The sequence below is a fragment of the Acartia tonsa genome, chromosome 5 (assembly GCF_053477335.1).
Source record: "Acartia tonsa isolate MP-2025a chromosome 5, ASM5347733v1, whole genome shotgun sequence".
Taxonomy (NCBI): domain Eukaryota; kingdom Metazoa; phylum Arthropoda; class Copepoda; order Calanoida; family Acartiidae; genus Acartia; species Acartia tonsa.
This window is the reverse complement of record NC_137264.1, coordinates 31036599-31060124: the sequence shown is the minus strand read 5'-3', so window position 1 is coordinate 31060124 and position 23526 is coordinate 31036599. Positions and strand designations below refer to the sequence as shown.

General features: G+C 32.2%; 1 protein-coding gene across 4 annotated transcripts; it reads right to left on the bottom strand.

Annotated features, from left to right (window-relative positions):
* LOC145319266 (ectonucleoside triphosphate diphosphohydrolase 5-like) lies at window positions 1–19627 on the bottom strand. 4 transcript variants are annotated; one of them, XR_013879799.1, is made up of 17 exons: window positions 19475–19627; window positions 13231–13310; window positions 12348–12410; window positions 11717–11824; window positions 11348–11394; window positions 10985–11066; window positions 10521–10631; window positions 9063–9142; window positions 8731–8798; window positions 6677–6722; window positions 5702–5758; window positions 3754–3855; window positions 3387–3451; window positions 1777–1840; window positions 1302–1399; window positions 487–705; window positions 1–257 (listed from the first exon to the last, which is right to left on the bottom strand). XR_013879799.1 is itself a non-coding variant. In XM_080161283.1 (16 exons), exons 1-16 carry the CDS (start codon window positions 19585–19587, stop codon window positions 624–626), a joined length of 1266 nt encoding a protein of 421 aa, XP_080017409.1. In that variant the 5' UTR covers window positions 19588–19627; the 3' UTR covers window positions 1–623. The 4 variants fall into 4 exon arrangements, 3 of the variants coding, with proteins under 3 accessions (XP_080017409.1, XP_080017411.1, XP_080017410.1); XM_080161283.1 differs by having other exon boundaries at window positions 1–705; XM_080161285.1 differs by lacking the exons at window positions 1–257; window positions 487–705; window positions 1302–1399; ... (1 more) ...; window positions 3387–3451; window positions 3754–3855 and adding an exon at window positions 4079–4219.
* Window positions 19628–23526: the final 3899 nt, after the last annotated feature.

Genomic DNA, 23526 nt, shown 5'->3' with positions numbered 1-23526 from the left:
TAATATGGAATTATTTATTTACTTGAGCATATAAAAGCATAATGAAACAACAATAAAATTATAATATATAAAAATATAAAATCTTAAAATAAATAATTAAAAATAGTTAAAAACAACATACATGAATAGTTCATCGACGTATTTTTAAAATGGCTTTTTATAGGTTATTTCTGGTTAGGTTAAGTTATATTGGGTTAGGTGATTGCCCCACAGGGTTAGGTAATTGGCCCCGCAGGGTTAGAGCCCCCTTGCAGGGGCTAGAAATAGGAGAAAAGCTAATGTGAAAAATACGAAGAATCGCCCCATAAGGTGCGATGTTACGACAGGGACTATACCCAATTCTTCCATCTTAAGATTATTGATAAAAAAAAGTTAAATATTTTTAGTTCGTACAACCTAAAAAGTCCCCAAAGTTTTTAAGCCAAAAAAATGAGAAAAAAATATGATTATAAATAATAATTTACTGTATAGTCCAATTACCCCTACCTCATAAGAATCCTAGTAATATGTCCAAAACTCAAGTTCAAGCTCAAAATTGAGTTAACAGAACAAATATTAATTAGCTATCTCAATACACAGTAACACAATTCATGTAACTAACTCTAAACCAAGCAAGGAGCAAATTACGCCAGCATCTGTAGAGCTAATCCAAGGGCCCAACTCGTTTCATGTCCATTTATCTTCTTATACACATGCAGTCCATGACTAAAATATTTTAATAGTTATTTCTTTCATCGTATTATAAACAGCTTTCCGCGGATATAGAATGTACAATTATAAGATTAAAACCAGTTTTTTAGCCCCGAGGTGCCGAAGGCACGGACTAAAAAAACTGGTTTTAATCTTATGATTGTACATTTTGATATTCGTAGAAAGCTGGATATAATACGATGCTAGACATAGTTTTTTCGTATGGATGAGAACCGGTTCCTATCCACCGGATTTGAATGAATACGAGAAAATTCATTATTAAAACATAGAAATTTTACATGTTGTCTCTGTATCTATCTATTGATTTGTATCTATCTATCTCCAGCATACCAATCAGAAAGCCCATAACTTTCTCAATAATGAATACACGAAGAAAGTCAAATAATTACTTAGAAATTCTACATGTTGTCTCTATATCTATCTATTCAATTATCTACAATCTATCTATCTATCCATTTACATATAACTATCATAACCTTCTCAATAATGAATACATAAAAGTCAAATCAAAACATTGAAATTTAACATGTTGTCTCTATATCTATCTAATCTTTTCAATTAATCTATAAATCTATCTAAATCAAGCATACCTATCAGTTAGTCCATAACTTCTCAATAATGAATACATGAAAGTCAGGTCAAAACATAGAAAATCAGAACTGGGATCAGAACACCATTTCTCGGCTGCCTAAATTATCAGTGTAAAATATTTAGTAAATTCAAATAGTTCATTAAGTTATAGATCACTTTTTCTAAAGATAAGACCATGGACAACAAATTGATGTACGTACATCTATAATGATGATTAACAAAATTACCCCTTCTGAGGTTAAAAAGTATGAACTCTGCTAGTTTGAACCAACCAATCAAAGTATATATTTAAAGTATCCAAGATATTCAAAGTTTTAAGCCACTTATGGGAGAGCATAATTATAAAACTTTGGTTACATGTATAAGTACCAGCCTTATTTCCCCTCTCTCCCAAACATAATAACAACTTCAACGTTTATCAGACCGTAGTTATAGAATAGCTGTGCTGCTTAATGACACCCATGGTCCAATTACCTGTTTGTATTTGAGTATTTCAACAATACCACCATCCGGATGAAGAATACCAGCTTCTACGGCTCTAAAGTAAAGAAATAATACTTTAAAGTAAATGATAAGGCATCTGCTATTTGTCGGGTAGATAATAGCTAAAAGCTAAAAGTATTGCTGATTTTGTCTTAATTACAAATTATATGCATTGCATAATATTAGAAGCATGTATTTTTCCATTATCATTATTATGCACAGTATGGACCTTTAGACAAAGGTAGTGCAAATAAAGGGTTGCTTGTGTGTATTAGTCAGAGTGTATATTAGGGTGGGTCGATTTTGGACATTTTTTTTCTGAGGCCAAAGCGGGGATCTGCACTCAATTTATATAGATATAATACACCTCTGGACGATTTAAAATTTATCCTAAGTCTTAAAACCGCTGACGACCAGACATTCAATTGTATAGCTATTTGTAAATGGGAGTCAAAAATTTATTGAATCAGAACTATGGCTTCATGGTGCTCCCTGGAAATGTCTTGAGGAGCTGAGTCAGGAACTTTTGTCCGTTTCAAAAAATCTCGTTCCTAGCCTGAGAAAATCTAAAAAACCTCTACAAATTGGACAATTCTCAATAAACCTTAAAAAAATTTGGTTTTTTAGTGATTTCTAAGGCTAGGAACAAGATATTTTGAAACGGACAAAAGTTCCTGATTTAGCTCCTCAAGGCCTTTCCAGGGAGCACCATGAAGCCATAGTTCTGATTCAAAATTTTTTTTGAATGTCGTCTTTGCATACTAATAAGTAATGAATTATATTTTTAAGTGGTCGTGTTCTAAAACTCAATCTTTTAAAATTCTTTTTCGGTCAGAAATGTTTTTAAGGTTAATTTTATCTGTTGCATATCCCCGCTTTGTCTAATTCCGATATGAACCCACCCTAGTGTATATTGTCAATGGACTTGCAACAAAGCGAACCTTTAGTCTCTTAATAATAAAAATAACTTCTTTCAAAACTTTACTAATTGAGATGCCACAAGCCCCAAGGTACTAAATCTTTGAGAGTTTTGTTTTAAAAATATTAGCATTAAACCACCTCAAGTCAAAGGTGATATTTTACAAAAAAGCTTCATCCATATAGGTCACCCGATGAGAGATATAATATCTACTTTTATATAATAATATTGTGTTAGTTTGACTTTTGAACAGCATTTGATAGATATTAATTTCTTTATAATGCTTCTAAATACGAAACATATTAAGTATAAATTACTCTTAGAGATATTATAGAATTTATTTTATAACTTTTAATTTTATATAAACGGTTAAGTGTTTGCAAAATTCAAAAAAAAAGAAATATGGATACTATTCCTCAAATGCCGTTCAAGCACTGATAACATACTTTTTATTTTAAACAGTTAAAATAAATTTTTCTCATAAACTTAACTCTTACAGATGCGGGGCTACCCAGTAATCAATACATCCAGACCTAACCTAACATAAAGTAACAAACAATAAACGAAGAACTACCTCCTCTTGTTTTTAATGTATTTCAAATCAAGGGAGGTGGGGGAGAGGGCGGGGTTGTGTCTGTGCAGGACAAGTCACTTTGAGAAAAATTGCCGAAATATGTATTACCTGTCATAAAAGTAGGAAAATGCCACTAGGGTCCTAGTCTTCAATTCTTCAGGGGAGTGAACTCCCTAGGTATAAAAAATACATTTTCTTGCCGCGAAGCTTTGCCGCGAGTATTTTGGGTTCGTCTGTCTGATTGTTGGTCCGTAATGCCAAATAAAAAAACATGTAAAAACGTTACCCCTTTAAAACCACTTCTCTTTTGTTACCAGTTTCAACCTGGGTTTATCCCCCCAAAAATATAAAAAAAATTTCTGCGAATCTAAATTAGATTAAATTGTTTCTTTTTGCAGTTTGCGGGATCTTAAGAGACTAAGAGACACTTCCTTCCCTTTTATATGAAAGGATCTAAAATAATTCTGTAATATACCTTAGACGTAATGAATTTAGAAACATGAGCATGACAGTTATGGAACCCAGAATTATCCGGCTGGACTCTATAGTCTCCATCCTTCTGCCTCCAGGTTACTTCCTGAATTAGAAACATGAGCATGACAGTTATGGAACCCAGAATTATCCGGCTGGACTTTATAGTCTCCATCCTTCTGCCTCCAGGTTACTTCCTGAATTAGAAACATGAGTATGACAGTTATGGAACCCAGAATTATCCGGCTGGACTTTATAGTCTCCATCCTTCTGCCTCCAGGTTACTTACTGAATTAGAAACATGAGTATGACAGTTATGGAACCCAGAATTATCCGGCTGGACTTTATAGTCTCCATCTTTCTGGCTCCAGGTTACTTCCTGAATTAGAAACATGAGCATGACAGTTATGGAACCCAGAATTATCCGGCTGGACTTTATAGTCTCCATCTTTCTGGCTCCAGGTTACTTCCTGAATTAGAAACATGAGTATGACAGTTATGGAACCCAGAATTATCCGGCTGGACTTTATAGTCTCCATCCTTCTGCCTCCAGGTTACTTCCTGAATTAGAAACATGAGCATGACAGTTATGGAACCCAGAATTATCCGGCTGGACTTTATAGTCTCCATCCTTCTGGCTCCAGGTTACTTCCTGAATTGGTAAAATAATTAGTAATTCTTAGTTCAAGCAGGATATATATCATGTGTGACGTCATTAAAATACGCCAAAATCCATCCTGTTTTTAAGGTGTTTCCTTTCCAACTTCTCCTTTCATTCTTTCTTTTTAGACGTATTTTTATGACGTCACATATGACACTTTCAGTTTCTCCGATCAAGCATATAAGACAATAGAACTCCACCCTATTAATTTATCTATTATAATAGAAATTTTTGTTTTTAAATTAAAAGATGAAATAATAAATAAATGGAGAGTCAGGAGGGGGGGGGGGGGGTGAGGTTCAGCCACATACAATTCTTCAATTGCCAGAAAGAGAGGGGACAATGGGCTGCTTATTACACAAGTCCCAAAAGTTTTATAATAACGTTTTCTTATTCGTTGTCTTAACAACTTTGGGGACTTTTACTGAAATTATTGGTTAGTTTAAATTGAGTGTCCATATGTTTCAACCACTAAATGTAATCTACAGAAGTGGTAATTTTGTATATTACCATAGGGGATGTACATTGTACATCAAATAGTCGGCCATTATCTTATCCCTTTAGATCCCAGGAGGTTCATCCAGACCCGATTCTCCAATTCCACCTTTTAAAACGCAACTTAATAGTTTATTTTATAGAACTATAATTAGATGAAATTTTACAGTTCAAATAAGTTTCAAATTAATAGACAGAAGACCAAATTGCTACAGAATTTATAAACAAAAAAATATACTTCAATCAATCAACATTTATTTTTCCCTGCTTCCTAATAGTATCAAACTATAAAAAAGATAAAATAAGATTTTATTTTATTGTGTGTGTATGTGTGTAGCCATAGTTTCTTAGTGTTTGGAACTAAGTAGTCATGGAGTAGAATGAGACACTTTTGTATGCTAGTACCAGGGTCAGCTCAAGGTCCAAGCTCAAGTACAAGTACTTGACCCGCTGTCTCAAGGGACCTACTCTTTATTACCTCACCCTCGCTCAGTATGGCAGGTGTCAGAATTTAGTCACCGTAATGAATGACGCTCTCCACAGAGGAACTTGGGTAAGGGTTGTACTGATATTATGTACTTGATTATTGAGAATCCAAAATTATCACCCTTCTTACACAACCAAGGGGAAGTTGCGTGAATGAATTGCCAGATTCTAGTTGCCAGATGGGGACTTGAACTCGAACACTCACCACCGTAAATCAGTTCGTTACCACTGAGCTACGACTCCCCTATAATCGTTTATTAGCTTTATTAATCGTTTATTGTCTTATTCCTGCTAAACAATAAACACTTACTTTAGTGAAACAAGACGATACAGAAATTTCATTTCCATCTCCACTCTTTTCAGAGTCCTAAAAATAAAAAAGTTTTTAAAGCAAGTATAGTTATTAATCGCATCGTATCATAAACAGCTTTCCGCGAATATAAAAATGTACAGTTATAAAATTAAAATCAATTTTGTTACCTCTGAGATGCCGAAGGTACGGACTATCAAAACTGGTTTAATCTTATGTTGTACATTTTTATATTCGTAGAAAATTGGACATAATACGATACGTTATATGATTTTTCAGTATGGCTGAGAACTGGTTTTGTTTCCAGTATCGCTTCGAATCTGATTAATATCCGGTGTATTAGAATCGGTTCGCAGTTAAACTTATAAATCATGTATAGCATCGTATTACAGAAAATTTCCTCGAATATCAAAATAAAATCATAAAATTAATACCAGTTTCGTTGGCTCGGGCATTATTTCATATTTTTTATTTTAATATCTGCGCAAAGTTGTTTATTATACGATGCAATGAATAACTATTCTCCCTTGATATTTTCAAACTAGGAAACTATATATAAGTGAAACAATTTTGATATTATACTTTATTTGTCACTATTTGGTCGACCTGTTAATTTGTAAATGATATAGACATTTAAAATGGTTCCTACTGCTGCTATGTCATATGCGCGACATAAATAGTTAGAGTAGGAGGAATGCCTTGGCCAAAAACAGGCGCAAATCATTACCATGCACAATTATGACTTCCAGACAAAGTTCTTGTAATCAAAGGGTTGAGTATCTTTAGGGCGTTTGAACTTATAATCATGGACTTCAAGATTTGGTTCAAAAATATTTCAAAATAAGATCTCCTGATGTATTCCGTCTTCTATAGGTTATCTTGGTTACTGTTATCATATTATTTACCTATTTTTCAGCTCGAAAAAGCATCTATACTAAAAAAATATTTGTCTCAGATAAAAAATATATAAATTACCTTAATTATCGCTTTTCTAGCTGCCATCAACCCAAGACCAAGATAACTAAAAAATATTTCAGTAAAAAAACAATGAGTGTTAAAAATGTTAATGTCAATCATGGTTTAAATAGACACTAACGGCTGAAGAACCACTTATAAACATAAATCAAAATATCCAAATAACACCCTGGGACCTAGATGAAGCTTCTTATAATGAAGAATTTAATCGGTTCGGTAGTTATTAAACAACTAAACTTTAGAAAAAAAAATCCTTTATAAAGCACTAGTTGCTGCAATAAGGGGCCTTTTAATCAACAAGAAAACAGATTTAAACCATCATAGAGAAGGTATATAAGAGTTCCCGGAAAGCAAAAACCAATATGATCAGACATACAGGAGATCTTTAGCATTAAGAAAAACCTTCCTACTTTTTATTAAAGACTAGCTGTTAAGCTCTTAGATAACTCCCCAATAATAGTTATAAACCTTCCCAAGATTTATGATGAGTTCCACTGTAAAGAATGATTAAAAATACGGTTCAGCGTTTACAAGCTACCTCTGAACACACACACAGACACAGAATGACATACACACATCCTGTTACTTTATATATAAAATTCAATGTACTATGTACAATGGTACATAAACTAATGCTAAACCTAATGTAAAATTACATCATTTACACAAATTGAAAGTTTAAAATAAAAAATAGAATTAAAATGCATATTTTGTTGAAATATTGACATGCTATTTTCAATCCACTCTCAATAGGTACTTAAACATTTAATGTTAAATTGTCAATATTTCAATACAGTTAGATCCATAAAAGCACCAGAGTTTAGTGATCGAAATAATAAACTTACAGTTGTTTTTTAAAAAGTGTTTTTACTCTGGAATCTTTGTCAAAAGGGTTGGAGGCGCAAAAAAGGTTTCAACCAAAATTTAATTTAACATTAAAATTATAAAGATTAAAAGATTCTATAGGGATAGGTGCAAGAGAAGTATTCCAAAATAACCCCAATAATCTACAAATATTAGAGTTCCCTAAAGATTTAGAGCAATTTATCCCGCTGTTTCAGAGTTTTTGATGGACTTACAGGAAATAATTACTGTAAACTTTTAAATATAGGAAAGAACATATTTTTTTCAAAATTATACTAGTTTTTTAAGTTCTCATAAAATTAGAATCTTTTTTATCCATCTCCTACTGCTTTTACTAGTGGTTTCGCCTATAGCTTCGTCCCTATATAGTTGAAGGGAGAATCCTGTATTTTAATACTTTGAATTTAAATTGGAAAAGTGTTCTATGTTTACTAAAGATGATTGAAAGTTTGTGTACCCAACCAGAATATTAGTGTAGTTTGCGTACAAACCATTTGCATTATAGGAAGCTCATTTTTAAACGGGTATTATTCATTCACAAATAAAGATTTTATTTTCAGGAAATATGGATAATCACGCTAAAAAGTTGTGCAGCAACAACTAAATTGTAAAACCAATTTTATTAGTTTAACAAAAAAAAATAAATTAAGATTAAATAAATTGAAGAAATTGAAAGATATTAATACAAACAGTTTATACCTATCCTTTTTAAAAGCGAGGCTTTTCTATAATTAGGGTCAGACCGTCCGTCCGTCTGGAACGGACATCCTTTTCGTTTATTTAGGCATGTTAGAATTGTTCTATCGAATTCAAACTTGCATAGTGATTCCTGTAGGAGTTAGCTGCGATTTAGAAAGCGTAGCAACTCTATAATCCTTACCAGAAAGTCTGTACGTCCATTGAGAACATGTTGATTTTTAACTTTTTTAACAACAAATTTTAATGTGATATAATTATCCGATTGGTCTGATTTTTATTATTATTTAAGCAGTTTTGCAACAAATTTACTTACAATTTTGGTTATTCTTTTACATTTATATTCTGATTATTCAGTTTTGACACTCTACAAGTGTAATGTTCGTATGTCAAACTGATTCAGATACCCACTTTTTTGGATGTTCTCATCCTTTTTTGATAAAAAATTCCCTAAAATAAAAAAGTGTAAACTTTGTTATGTATAAATTGCTTGCCTGTGAGAGTATATTTCATTATCAATTCCACCAATACTTTTCTTTACAACATAACTATCTGGACTTTCCTCAATTATAATAGTTATTTATTACATCATATTATATATATCTTTCCATGTATATTAGAATGAAAAATTAAGATTAAAACCAGTTAAAACCTGTCCCCACCCCTAAAATTTCTAATATAAATTTTTTTTTTTTTTTAGGATAGGGGAGATAAATTTCATCCTGGCTCCCTTCGTCTAATTAGCATAAAAATTTCCCTGGACTGATGTAAAACTTCCTTTTTACTTTAGTATGAAAGATAAAATTGTGTGCTAAGAAAAGATTACCATAATCGTAGAGGACCAGGTAGGTTGGAAGGAAATCTGAGTTGACCCACCTCCCAAATCCAAGGCAGCTGCTGTAGATTCTAAATAAAATAGAAAATCAATTTCCAGGATTAAAAAAAGATGATATTTTTGACCGATATAAAAAGAAGAAAATAATTTTAGACAATTTTTTCCATGAATTCAAATCTTCATTTGTCTTTATAACCATTCATATAACGAATCATCTACCTTAGCCTATAAAACATATTGTGAGGGTTGAAACACACAGACCCATTCCCACATACAGGGTGCGCCACATAAATCCGGACTTTTTTTTAAAACGGCCATAGCGCCAAATCTACTTGACCAATCAGGACGTTTGACCCCACTATAAAAAGCTTAGGCAATAACCTTTTTGCCCATGAAAATCTTTGGACGCTGGAGGACGTGTTCGCCGAGCTGGCCGCGCATATGTTCAACAAGGCAGATTCGAAATGAGCGCGTAGTTTACCGTGGATTCTCGACTTGGGCCTACTAAATGTGACCTCAGTCCATCTGTAGGTGAGATGGACTTATGAAACTTGCTGGAGATACTATCAGATAAATAGTGAAAAAACTAGAAAAGACTAGGAGCTCTCTATCCTAGCTGACTTGGCTGTAGTACTCCGACAAAGTGAGTCGTGATAGATTTTAAGATGTCAAAAACGTCAAAAATCTTCAAAATTTCTCGGTTCTTGACTCCAGGGGCCCATATGAAACCTTGAAAATCGTTTTAGACTATCTGTTGGGCTGATAACCTCATCTTAATCTTCATGCCATTTTTAAAAAGGTATAAAACGTTGTTCTAGCTCAAATGTGGCCCAAATGAGAGCCGCCGTGTCAAAGGGTAGCTTGAAAGATGGGTTAATTTGGATCCTGCGGTTACTCACGTCCTTAAGGAGATGTGGCCTCCCAGCAGCCCCGATCTTAATCCATTGGAGCGCCATTAAAGCATGAACCAATAGACGTGCCCATTCCAAAAAGACCTCTCTCATTGCTCCAATTATGGAGAACTTCGCCTGCTTGAACAGGGACATTTTGACCAGAGTCGGCGGGCGGTTCAGGGGGCGGGTAGAGGCGGTGATTGAAGCTGGCGGCGATTTTATTCAATAATTTAATAGTCATATACCTAGTTTGCTTACCAGTTTTTAAATTAAATAAAATATTTAAAATTTACTATTTTATGTTAATTTGTTTAAAAATAAGAAAAAGTCCGGATTTATGTGGCGCACCCTTCTTACTGATTGATCTATCTATCATTTAACTTTATCTTTCTATCATAATTACGAGAAAACAAACTGTCTGCCTGTCTACTTGTACATCCCACAAGGTCTAACAGAAAGTTGACAGTCATCCATCCACAGATACCCACCTCTAGATCTATCTATCTTTACAACTAGTAAACTGTCAGCATGTCTATCTGTCTGTCTGTCTGTCTACCTGTACTACCCACAAGGTCTAACAGAAAGTTGACAGTCATCCATCCACAGATACCCTCCTCTAGATCAGACATAATTTCTACTCCTGGGTCATTGATTAATTGATGAAATCCTAAAAAATGCATTAAAAGTTTAAGTCAATCCAAATTTGTAAACATTAGAAAATGTCTACATTTCTGCTTAAAAATAAAGACTTTTTCTAAAACTTTCTAATTTTTAAGCTTTACAGCTACAGCTGAAGTAGCGCAGGGAGGGAAGGGACATTAAGCTGTTTATTACACTTTTCCATAAAGTTATATATAAGAACTCTGGGGACTTTAATTTAATTTTTATTGGTTGGTTGATTAAGTTTCAACGACTAATTATAATCAACATTTGTGTGTCATCATTGGGTATATACATTAATTTATCGGCCAATGTCTTATCCCTTGATGATCCATGGAAGTGTTTTATCGAAATATTTACCTGAAGATTTAAGTTCAGTCTTGACACTGTTGATAATAGCTTCAGCTTGGTCCTCTGGCAGTAGTCGTAGTCCAGCTGTTGCCTGCAAATAAAGGGCAAGTTAGATTGAAATCAGGAATAAATTATAGCCAACAAGCGAAATAAATCTGAAATAATATTTGGGAGGCAGATAAAAAGGGCATCAATTGCCGCCCAACAACAGCTGAAAATCATTTACAGGTTTCGTGCTTAAGGGTAGCTCCATTACCTAGTTAAAGAAGTATTTTGTTCATCGCATTGTTTTGAAAATAAACTTATGCTTGTTATAATGTTATAAAAAAAAATTGAATTTATGATTAAGTAAAAAGTCTAAATATGTTTTACCTTTAAAGAAATGGGAGTAGAAGACCAATGATGTTCTGCTATACGACCTGTAATTAAATATTTGGTGGATAAATGTTTTCTTGATTCTTAAAAAACTGTATGATGTCTAGTATAATATATCAATACCTCAAATACAATTAATCCACACACACTAAAGCTGACAAAAAAACACTTCAATTTTACCACCTTTGTCCTACTTTTCAAAAAAAATATTGCACCTGTTTAATGCCATGACATATCATCTACTCTCATTATCAATTTTAACCGTATGGAAAATTTGTAAAATCTTTAATTCTGGACTGAGATTCGAACCAATTAACTCCTCTGGCAATAAGTAAATGACCTAAGTACTAGACTATAAATGTTTACCTTTAGCAAGTTGTATTAATTTTCTGACACTTTGAGCGGCTAGCTCAGGCTGGTCAGCATAGGAGGATAACCCAGGCTTTTCCTCGTGCCACAGCTCGTCAAATAATACTAAAATCAAGTTAAGAAAGTCTAGATGATCAATATTTAATTGGTCCAATAGTAACAAATAGTAAAAAAAAGCGACCACATTATATTTTGGAAAATGGTTCGAAAGACCCTGGAAGCCTATCGTAAGTCGCTTATAGGCCTCAAGGAAATCAACCTTTTACAAATTAAAAAATCAGCTTGAAGTCTAAACTGACCCAAATATGACAATCTCTATTTAAAAAAAAAATTCCATGGCATCCAGACGGATTATAATCTGAGGCTTAGTCGCAGCTACCGAGCCCTGTTGTTAAGGGGGAGGGTGGATTCGACTCTTCGCATTCACTATTTTGTTTGAACAGAAACAAAGTGTATAATTTTTGAGAGGTACCTCCCCCCCCCCCAAAAAAAAAAAAAAGTTCCTGAGGACCTATAAAAAGCTTCAGTGTAAAGATCATAATGATTCAACGGTTAGCAATTTTTTGCAACAGACACACACAACTAGACATCCTGTTACTTTAATAAAAGGATAGGAATAGAAACTGACCTGAATCTCCATTTAGTATTGATGTGTAGAAAGAGAATGCTAGAACTCTTGACCCTGTGCTACCTAAACATGTTACCACATTATGAGAGTAAAACACTGCCTAGAAGGGGAAGAGGTTAAATAACTCCCCACCCCAATGTCCTTGTGCCGACTCTCAATTGGGTCTCTGAGAATCAACCAATAGAGTCAGGAATAATAACACAGCCAGGTAACTGAAAAAAATTTGCTAGCAGACGAAAAAGTTAATTGGAATCTATTATTGAGCTATCAACCTATCCATCTATATATTAATCCATCTATCTATCAACTAGCTATCTATCTATCTAACCAGCATTAATGACTAGTCATGTTTTCTATCTATGTATTTATACATCTATCTATCTAACTAACCATCATAAATAACTGCTGCATGTTTTTTTTTCTTCTATATATATATATCTTTCTATCAATCTATATCTATCTATCCACCTATCTAACTTGCATCAATGACTACAGCATGATATGTATTATTCCCTTTATCTATCTATATATAATTCTTTTTGAGCTATACATATATCTATCTATCTAACCAGCCTACGACATGTTTTCTATATATCTATATTAATATAAATATATATACACATATATATATTTATATATATATATCCAATAAGCTATCTATCTATCTCACATGCATTAATGACTACAGCATGTTTTCTATTTATATACCTATCTATCCAACTAGCTATCTATCTATCTAACCTGCATCAATGACTACAGCATGTTTTCTATCTATATACCTATCTATCCAACCAGCTAACTATCTATCTAACCTGCATCAATGACTACAGCATGTTTTCTATCTATATACCTATCTATCCAACTAGCTATCTATCTATCTAACCTGCATCAATGACTACGGCATGTTTTCTGGGAAGTAAATCCAACTCTAACAACTTTGTTTCAACCAACTTCACAGCTCCTCTGAAAATTGAATCATTGTCACAAAGTTCAATTTAAGTTAGGGATAAGGAATTTACAAAGTGATGAAAAATTTGAGTAGTCCAATTCTTCTACAAGTTTCACTAAATAAAGATTTATTAATATGTAGTATGCTTTCAATTCCGCCGAACATTATTAAACTATCAGGGGACTGCGGAAAGTGTCATGTGAGACGTCATAAAAATACGTCTAAAATGTAAGGATGAGAGGAGAAGTGGGATAGGAAACCGATAAAAAAGATGGATAATAGACGTATATTTATGACGTCACACAAGATACTTTCCGCTGTCCCAATCATCAGAATCACAATCTTTCAAAAAGCAGAAAGGGCTTCTTCCCAGCTCATACCAACAATAAAATTAATTCGGGAAAAAATCACGAAACCTATACGTGTTTTTCATCTGTCGTTGGGGGGGGGGGGGGGGTGGAGGGGACACATCGTAAAATTGACGACCTCTCCATTTGCCCCCAAATATAATTTTATATTTATTTCGCTTGTTGGTTATACCTTATACCTGGCTCCTTCCATTTTTCTCTAATCTCATCACCTTCTTTACTTTCTAAATTGTACCTAACTGCTTCTGGAATCACAATGCTAAGTTTATTGTAGATAGGATATTTCTAACATGCTTAAGTTAAGGATCAGAACTTTATGTTACGGACAGAAAAACAGACGGATAAACAGACCAGCTCTAATTATGAAAAAGTTTCACTCCTTTCAATATATTGAGTTAGAGTTTTTTTTTTAATTGACTTGACTTGTCCTTTATCCCTGATTTGTACTTTGAGTTTAAAATTTTGTTGCAGGATAATCAGGCAAGTGTCAAAACTTATTGCCAACAAAAGTGGTAGTTCTATGGAAGGTATATAAATAATCATCGTGGGTCCCAGCATTACTGTTTAAGGATATAAGGAACAAAAGGGAAAGGGAATATATTTCAAAATCTCGTAAAACAAAGTATTTAGTAAGTTTTGAAACATCCTAGACAGCTAAAAAATGTATTAGTGGATATTGGTCAATTAAATCTTATTTCATAAAATGCCAAAATTAAGGTTAACTGAGACAGTCAGTAATAGAGTGAGAAGGTTTCTTTTAGAAATGCAGCATATTTTAAAACAAGGACGATTGTAATCATAAAAACTAAATTTATGGCAAATCATTAAATGAGTTGGAGAAAACATAATGTTAAATATGCCTTCTTGAAATAAAAAAGAATATTGTTTTTTTATTTCAAGACATACAAATCTCATAGAATGTCTGTAAATTATTTCCAGTATGGCCTTGCTTCGAAACCAATACAGAAAAATCATATATAGCATCGAATGAAAGAAGTTTCCACGAATATTAAAATAAAAATATATTAATACAAATAAACACATTAACATACATCCTAAAACTTTGTCCAGATAGATATCTAATTACTGTATAAAATGAATAAAAAATTATTTTTAAATACCCTAAACTAAATAAGCTTTTTTCATATTGACGTATTTTTCTAAATATTTTACATGCTGTTAAAATAAATATAAATTGCAAAATTTGAAATAAAAATATTCCAAAAAGAGACAACTCTCGCCATTTACCAACCAAGAACGAAGAAAGTAAAAGTTGTAAATTGTGCAGATGCAAATATTTTATGAATAATTTGGACATATTTCTGTTCATACTGAGATGTTTATGCATAACAGATAGTAATTTGCTATTTTAAAACAATTTTAACATTAAAGTTTTTTTTTAAGGGCAATTTTGTCCGTAAATAACCAAGCAATACAAAACAATTATCGCATGGTATTATAAACAGCTTTCCCAAGATATAAAATATTTGCCATTATAAGATTAAAACCATTTTTTTTTCATTTACTATTTGTTGAAAATTGTCTAAAATACAATATGATTCATGATTTTTTGGGATGGCCCAGAACTGGTTCTATTCCAGCAAATATTAATCAATTTCGAAGCCATACTGGAAAAGATATTATTGAAATAATTGTAAATAAGAATTCCGAAGTTTCTAACTACTAGGGAATGAAAGAGATGTCACCCCTTAAATCAAATGTAGTAAGTTCTGACTCCCCTTATATCACTGCCATCCCCTTAAAAAACCGAGTGCGCCCCACTGATTAAGCTGTGAAAAGAGTTAAGAAGCTGTGTAGACTGTGCAGTTATACTAAAAATTTCTCAGAACAGTCAAACCTACAGGCATACTATTGCAGGGAGGGAAGGGACATTGGGCTGTGTATTACACTAGTCCCCAATGTTTTATAATAATGTTTTCTTATTCATTGGCTTAACAAAGTAATAGGGTATATATTAGCCAACAAGCGAAATAAATCTAAAATAATATTTGGGGGACAAATAACAAGGTCGTCAAGTTTTGCCACCCAACGACAGCTGAAAATCACGTTAAAGTTTCATGATTTTTTTTCGAATTAATTTTATTGTTGGTATAAGCTTGGCTTATCATCTTTGAGGACTTTTAAAAAATTTCATTAATTGGTTTACACTAATATAACTCATGCCTGTTTATAAATGAAGATATGCATGAATCATTTAGAATGTAAAAAAACAACGAGTATTACGGAATAGCTATATAAATATTCTCCCTTTATCTATAGAACAATGAATATATTTAGCCCAAGTTTGTATAAACAGTAAATATTGAAAGTTGCAGCAATATTCAAATATTCTGCATTTAAACATTTAGAACAAAACTAAATTTACTTCCTATGCAAAACAGTAGGCTGGCTACACTTCCATGGAAATGTTTCTTTTTTTAAAAGCGAATCTTTTCTATAATTAGGGTCTATCCATCCGTCCGTTCGTAAAAAATAGCTATTATAAACAATTTAGACATGTTAAAGATGTCCTATCTAATTAAAACCTGGCAAGGTGGTTCATGTTGTAGTTGGGTACGAGTTAGAGAGCGTAGGAACTTTATAATCGTTATAAGAATGTTCGTAAGTCTAGGTATTTAAAACACGTGTATGTTTTTTATGTGATATAGTTATCTTATTCATCTGATTATTAGAATACTTATTCCTAGGACAAAACAGTACAATTTTATAAGCGAAGCATCTCTATAATCAAGTCCTAAATATGTAAGTATAATCCTTTAACAGTATCCTGTATCTAAGCAGTTTTGCAACTGGTAACCTAGTTCTGACGCTCTGTAAGTTTTAATATTCGGCTGGCCTACCGTTTCAGAGCTTCGCTTTTATTGATGTTTTCATCCTTGATTTATCATTGTTGACAAAACTATAATAAGAGTGTTACAATTATTATGGTGGATTAAAGTAGGATACCTGCCATTTTATGTCATTTGCTAGTCTCGAGGAGTTATGGAGATAAAGAAAAACAAGATTGGAAATGTTTTCTAATTTAAAAAAAAAAAAAATATGCCAAGTTTCGAAAAAAATGGTCAGACAGACCAACAGACAAATTTTTTAGAGAAAATTGTTTAAGAGGTTCCTGGGACCATACAAACGATGACAAAGCATAACAAAATTTTATTTGTGCGAATGGAATAAACTCATTGTGTATACCTATAAGAATTTTTTGATAAAAAAATCAACAAAAAAAATTTATATTTCCGAAAACCTTATAAAATCAAATATTCACATGTTTAATAGTAATTTCTTTATTATTCTATTAATTTTATTATAAAAGTTTCCTATTAAATTGATAATGAAAGCCTCACACATTTTGAGCTTGTTAAAATAACAATAAACAAAAGATTTTGCTTTAATTAAAATATTTACTTAACAATTAACTTATTTAGTTTTAAGTATTTTCCATTTTAGCTTTAATAAATATTTATATCGAAATATTTTTTGGCTGTAGAATGATAGTTCTTAATAACATTATCTGAATTTTAATTTTGAGTTTTCTTTTGACTAGGTAATTAAATACATTTTTAAGAAAGAGATCTATCCTATTACATAAAAAAGTGCGGCATTTTTTCTGTAGCTTAGGATCTAACAAACCACTTAAACGATTGGGTTCTCCATTTTAGAGAACCTTTACAGAGGTTCCGATGAGGTTTTAGTCTATTTTATTTTTCGATTCATGTCTTGGGATTTTAAAATAAAAAAAACCTTAGAGGATAGAGTTGCAGCCTTTAGTATTCTTAAAGTAATTAGTTTTTTTTTTAGTTAAGATCTCGCTAACTTCTGAACCGATTGAGTTTTCCATTGTAAGGAATCTTCAAATGAGTCCATGAATGGTTCTAGGCTATTTTTTCTACATCTTCCATCTTTCATAGAATACAAATTCCCTATATTCTCGAGGTGCAGCCGTTAAACACAAAAAAGCAACGTTTCTCAAATGCTTATTTGTAACTAAAGAAGAAGAAAAACTAGGGATCTAAAGGGATAAGACAATGGCCGACTAATTGATGTCCCCAATTACACAAAATTACCCCTTCTGTAGATTACAAATAGTGGTTGAAACATATGGACACTAAATTTAATAAACCAATCAAATTCATAAAAATTTCCCAAAGTTGTTAAGCCAAAAAAAGAACACTATATTATAAAACTTTGGGGCCTTGTGTAATAAACAATCCGTTGCCCTATCCCTCTCTGAGAAAAACTAATACAAGTACAAGATAAGTTTTTCCTCCCTATGTTTTTCGATATTGGTGAGAGTTCAACTTAAGATTGATACATTCCAACAGTGTTAAAACAATACAGCAAAATAAAAAAATCAATATAAAGCCACATCCTATGTACAGTAGTATGTTTTTTTGTTACTAAGGTATCATCTCTATCCACTGAAGTGATTGAATTCTCCATATTAGGAAAGTTTTTACATAGATCTCGATTGATTTAGAATATCTTGGAATAGATTTCAAAAACCTTTAGAGTCCAGGTACAATTTAATTTAGCTTACTACAAGTTAAAGTAACATTCAAAAACTTAAAAATTGTACTGAATAACAGAATATCTTTAATGAAACACGAGTTACTTACAGACATATACTATAAAAGCTCTCTAAACGAATTTACTCTAATAGCAGTATATGACCTATTTGTTGGAAGGATGGAGGTAAAGAATGAGGGAGGCAGGGAGGGAAGGAGGCAAGGAAGAAGGGAGTGAAGAAGGAGGATAGGAGGAAAGGAAGGAAGGAAGGAAGGAAGGAAAGAAGGAGGGAGGGAGGGAGGGAGGGAGGAAGTGAGTCTGTCAGTAAGTGAGGGAAGATAATACTTATAGAGATATTATACATCTAAAATATTATCAATTTTTGTTTCTGTCAAGTATAAACCTAAATTCCAGATATTTATATAGTCCAACATAACAAACTTTCTAGACAATTTTCAAGTTTTTTTAACCACATTAGACTTTTTATTACATTCTTATGCATCAAATTATTTTATATAGCAAGAGTAATTATGTTTTAAGTGGCACAACAATAATAATATAACAATATTTTTGTATTTAGCAAAAAAAGTTTTTTTTTGTAAAAACTGTAAATAGCATATTGGTTAGATAACATACATACGTTAATCAGCGATGGACAGACATATTATATCCCAGTTATAGAGTAGTTTCGGTACTAATGAATAAATATTAAGTTATATTCATGTTTTAAGTACAAATGAAAATAAATATATATTATACTACCTTTTACTTTACTATTATTTTTTATAATTTCTTTTTAAAAGCGAAGCTTTTCTGCAATTAAAGTCGGTCAGTCCGTCTTTCTGTCTGGTATGGTTAGCTCTTTTCGTTAATTTAGACATGTTAAAATTGTCCTATCAATTTAAAACTTTGCATGATGATTCTTCTTACAGATTTTTTATGTGATATAATTATACTTTTCATATAATATTTGGAATACTTATTTCTATTACAACAAGGTACAATGTTATAAGCGAAGCATCTCTATAATCAAGTCCTAAAAATGTAAGAATATCCTTAAATAGAATCCTGTATTTAATCAGTTTTGCAACGAATTTACTAACAATTTTGTTTTGACTTATACATTTATATTCTGCTTTATTAGTGCTGACGCTCTACAAGTATTAATGTTCATTTGTATAACCATTTCGGAGCTTCGCTTTTATGCATGTTGTCATCCTTGTTAAGTAAAACTTTGGGTATATTGACAATTTACAGTCCAATGTCTGTTCCCTCCCAGATGCTACCTGTTTAATTGATGCTTGGGAAAAGAAGCCAGCTGAACAGCATACACTGTAAATATAAGTGTAAGGTAGAATAACTTGGAGCGACCAGCCCGCTGTCCTTGATCACCCTCCATTTTTTTCACCTGAAACTTAAAAATAATTCACATAAATGGATTTATTGATTTATAATATGGACTGTCAGGCACAATAATCCGTCAAACTCAATAAGTCATCTCTGATTTTTGTTCATATTTTTACATTTGTTTAATTCTAATGATACCAATAACTTATTTTTAGTTTTTCTAAGAAATTCAACTATTTTTGGATAATGAATGAAATGAAAAAAAAACTGACAATTTGTACCAAAACGTCTGGAATAAGGTATAACCAACAAGCGAAATTAATATAAAATAATATTTGGGGAGCAGATAAAAAGGTCGTCAATTCCCCCCCCCCCCCACAACAGGTGAAAATCACATATACGTTTAGTGATTTTTTTCGAATTAATTTCGTTGTTACTGATATTTACATCCAAGATTGGCCCTGAAGTAATCATTTAATACTTGGAAAAGGTAAATTAATCTTTCGCCAATTGACAATAAATAAAATAACTGTAGATGAAAATTATATAAATAATATGTTTAGTTTACTCAATCTATCTAAACCATTTTCTGTTTAATAACTAACTTCATATTTCTCTCTTTTAAAAAAAAGGTATTATGTACAAAAATCTCCCAAAATATCTGTAAAAATCATTCACATTCAAATTTATTTTGTTGAACTTTAGTTTTAAATTGACATCTGAAGAATGCAAACATGCATAAAACAATTTGTAATGTCTGAAAATATATTCATATTTTGTTTAACCTTATATATTTTCTCTTCATATATCTTTCCTTTTATTATTTTTTTCTGATTATAGAATACTAAATAATGCAATAATGACCTTCCTTTCTAATTGATTGCCTTGTTACATATAAAAAAATATAACCCACCTAGCTTTTTGAGCAAACAGACAGTACAGGCTTTTTCAGTCCATGTTTAAGTATTACAAATTAAGAAAAAAAATTTACTTTATATTTTACTTTTTATGTTTTTTTTAGAAAGGGATTTTTCAGGGAACGTTTTTTCTCGGGTTCCTATCTTTAAGAGAATTGGGGCGAAGAATAACCCTCCCCCTTCCCTTCTAAGAAGTAAAAACCCTTCCCTTAACCAATCTGAATCTTTCAAGCCAATTGTGAAATATTTGTCCTAGGCGTTTAAAACATCTTAGCAGACATAAAAACATACAGACAGGCATCCTATTTCTTAACATTATTGGATATTATATAAAACTTTTGTGACTTGCAGAATATGGTTCAGCCATTTGTAATAATAGCCATACAAACATGAATACAAATTACAAGGGATTGGCAGCCGCGGCAAAACTCAGCGGCTTGTCAAATCAACCGCCAAAACTTTGAGAATATAACAGTAAAATAGTCGCCTTACTTAAAAAGGCACCGCAGTCGCTAAAAATCTAATATCAGCAGTAATCTTTACTAATTAACCGCCGTTGTTTCATAAATTCACAGCCGCGAAGCAGGACACCACTTAACACAAGCAGCTGTCGATTCCTTCAAATTACTATAATAAAGAGATAGACAGATAATTTTATATTAGATAGATAGATAATATCTAAAGTCATAAGGGCATGAATATAAATGTATAAATAATATGGTACTTTTTACCTTCCTAGCTACTCTATAACTCAAAATGTCTCAATACACCACTACTTTATATCTTATTCTGTCAGTCCGTCCATTGAAATTGAATTTCTCCGCTGTTATCAAATATAAATATCTTAAAGTTGTTTGGCGTTAACACACAAAGTACCTTCTTGAGCAGTGATACTCCCCCTTTCCTATTTATTTTGATATAAATTAAAATTAAGAGGAGGAGGTATCGTTAGTTTGTATAATTATATTTCTTTTGATCAAGTTAGGTCAGGTTAGTTTATATTTGGTACTGGATAACCCCGCAGGGTTAGGGCCCACGGGACTTAGACAACCCCCCCCCCCCTCCCGAAGATGATTAAAGTTTCTCAACAGATTATGACGTCATACGATAGAATAGCCAATGAGAGGCCAGTATACACTGTAATTGACCAATAGTAAATTTTATTCTGGCCTCTCATTGAAAATTCTATCGTATGACGTCATAATCTGTGGAGAACTCTAAACATCTCCCCCCCCCCCTACCTTATCGTTGAATAATTCATAAATAAGGTATGGGGTGGGTTCAGTGCACATTCACAACCGGCCACTTGTACGTTTTTACCAAGAATCTGCTCTATAGCTCACTATGCACGTCTTTTTGCCTTTGCTTGTTGCTTTAGTAAACTGTTTTGATTATGATCAAGCTTCGCTACTTATGGATGATGTCATTCTTATTTGTTGATTATTTACAATCTACATTTACACTACAGCTAAAGAAAATCATCATAGTAATCCTTATATGAAAGTATCAGGATCTCTGTGTCTCGTACCGAAGGATCTCGTTAACCACTGAACCGATATGGTTCTTCTTTACAATTTAGCTCCTCATATGTCCTGGGAAGGTTTATATTATTATAACTATTTTTTTTTGGGGGGGGGGGATACGAAATTCTTTTTATAAAACAAAAATAAAAAATAAAATGGGGAGGGGGGGGGGGTAAATTCAACCCCTCCGTCCACTTCATTTGCTTCTAGAGGCCTCAAGGGGTAGCCGTTAGTCCTTGTATATAAGAGAGAAACTAGAAAGACCATATTACGTACCCATGCAGTGCATGAAGTTTATGAATATAAAAAAATAATAATTTCCTAATCCTTGTTCATAATAGTAACAGGATGTCTTTTTGTCTCTACGTAGCGAAGGAACATGCTTAATGCTGGAAAATATATCCTTTTAGTAAAGTTCCTTAAAGGTCCCATGAAGGTTTATAACTATATAATTTTATTTATGTCGGCTTGGTAAATTTTAACCTAACTATAATTGAAATTAAAAAAAAATTAATACTTGATATCATAAAAACACTTATCTGTGTTAATATGGCTATAAATATCTCACTTTTGTATTTTTTTAAACAAAATAACTTATAATTTCTTTTGAAATTCAAACTGAAAACTCGTCTGCTACTAATATTTGTTTATAAATTTCACTGACATGACGTGTTGATAATAAACGTAGTAAATAATGATAATGATAAATACTATCATATTATTTTAATAATTTCAATCAAATTAGAATAGAAATATATCTGCGTAACAAGTAGAACTAAAATTAAAAAAAAGAAATTTATTTAACTTTTTTGCTGTTTAATGTTTAATGTTTAAAAGGTTTCTACCTCTCCTTTACACACACACACACACTCTTTAACACGCACACAAACACCCAATTTACCCATACACACAAACACACACACACACACACTAAAGACCCTCACACACAAACACACACACAAGACCCTCAAACACAAACACACACACATAACGTATACAATAACACCAAAGCATTATTTTCTTAAATTGTTAAAAGCAAAGCTTTTCTATAATTAGGGTCGGTCCGTAAGGATAGAATTGTCCTATCGATTTCAAACTTTGCATGCTGATTCCTATAACAGTTAGGTACAACTTAGAAAGCGTAGTAACTCTATAATCGTTACCAGAAAGTCCGTACGTCCATTTATAACAAGCTGATTTTTTTTACTTTTTTGAAAACAAATTTTTGTATGATAAAATTATCCTAATTATCTGATTTTTGAATACTGATTCCTTTTACAATAAGGTATAATATTATAAGCAAGCATCTCTATAATCAAGTCCTAAAATGTCGGTATGTCCTTAAACAGAATTATTATGTATTCAAGAAGTTTTGCAGCAAATTTACATAAAATTTGGTCAAAACTTATATATCTATATTTTGTATATTCAGTTTTAACACTGTACAAGAGTTAATGTTCGTTTGTCATACCGTTTCAGAGCTTCGCTTTTTAAGGATGTTGTTATCCTTGTTATCTTGTTTTAGGGTATAAAATGTACAATGTCCCCTTA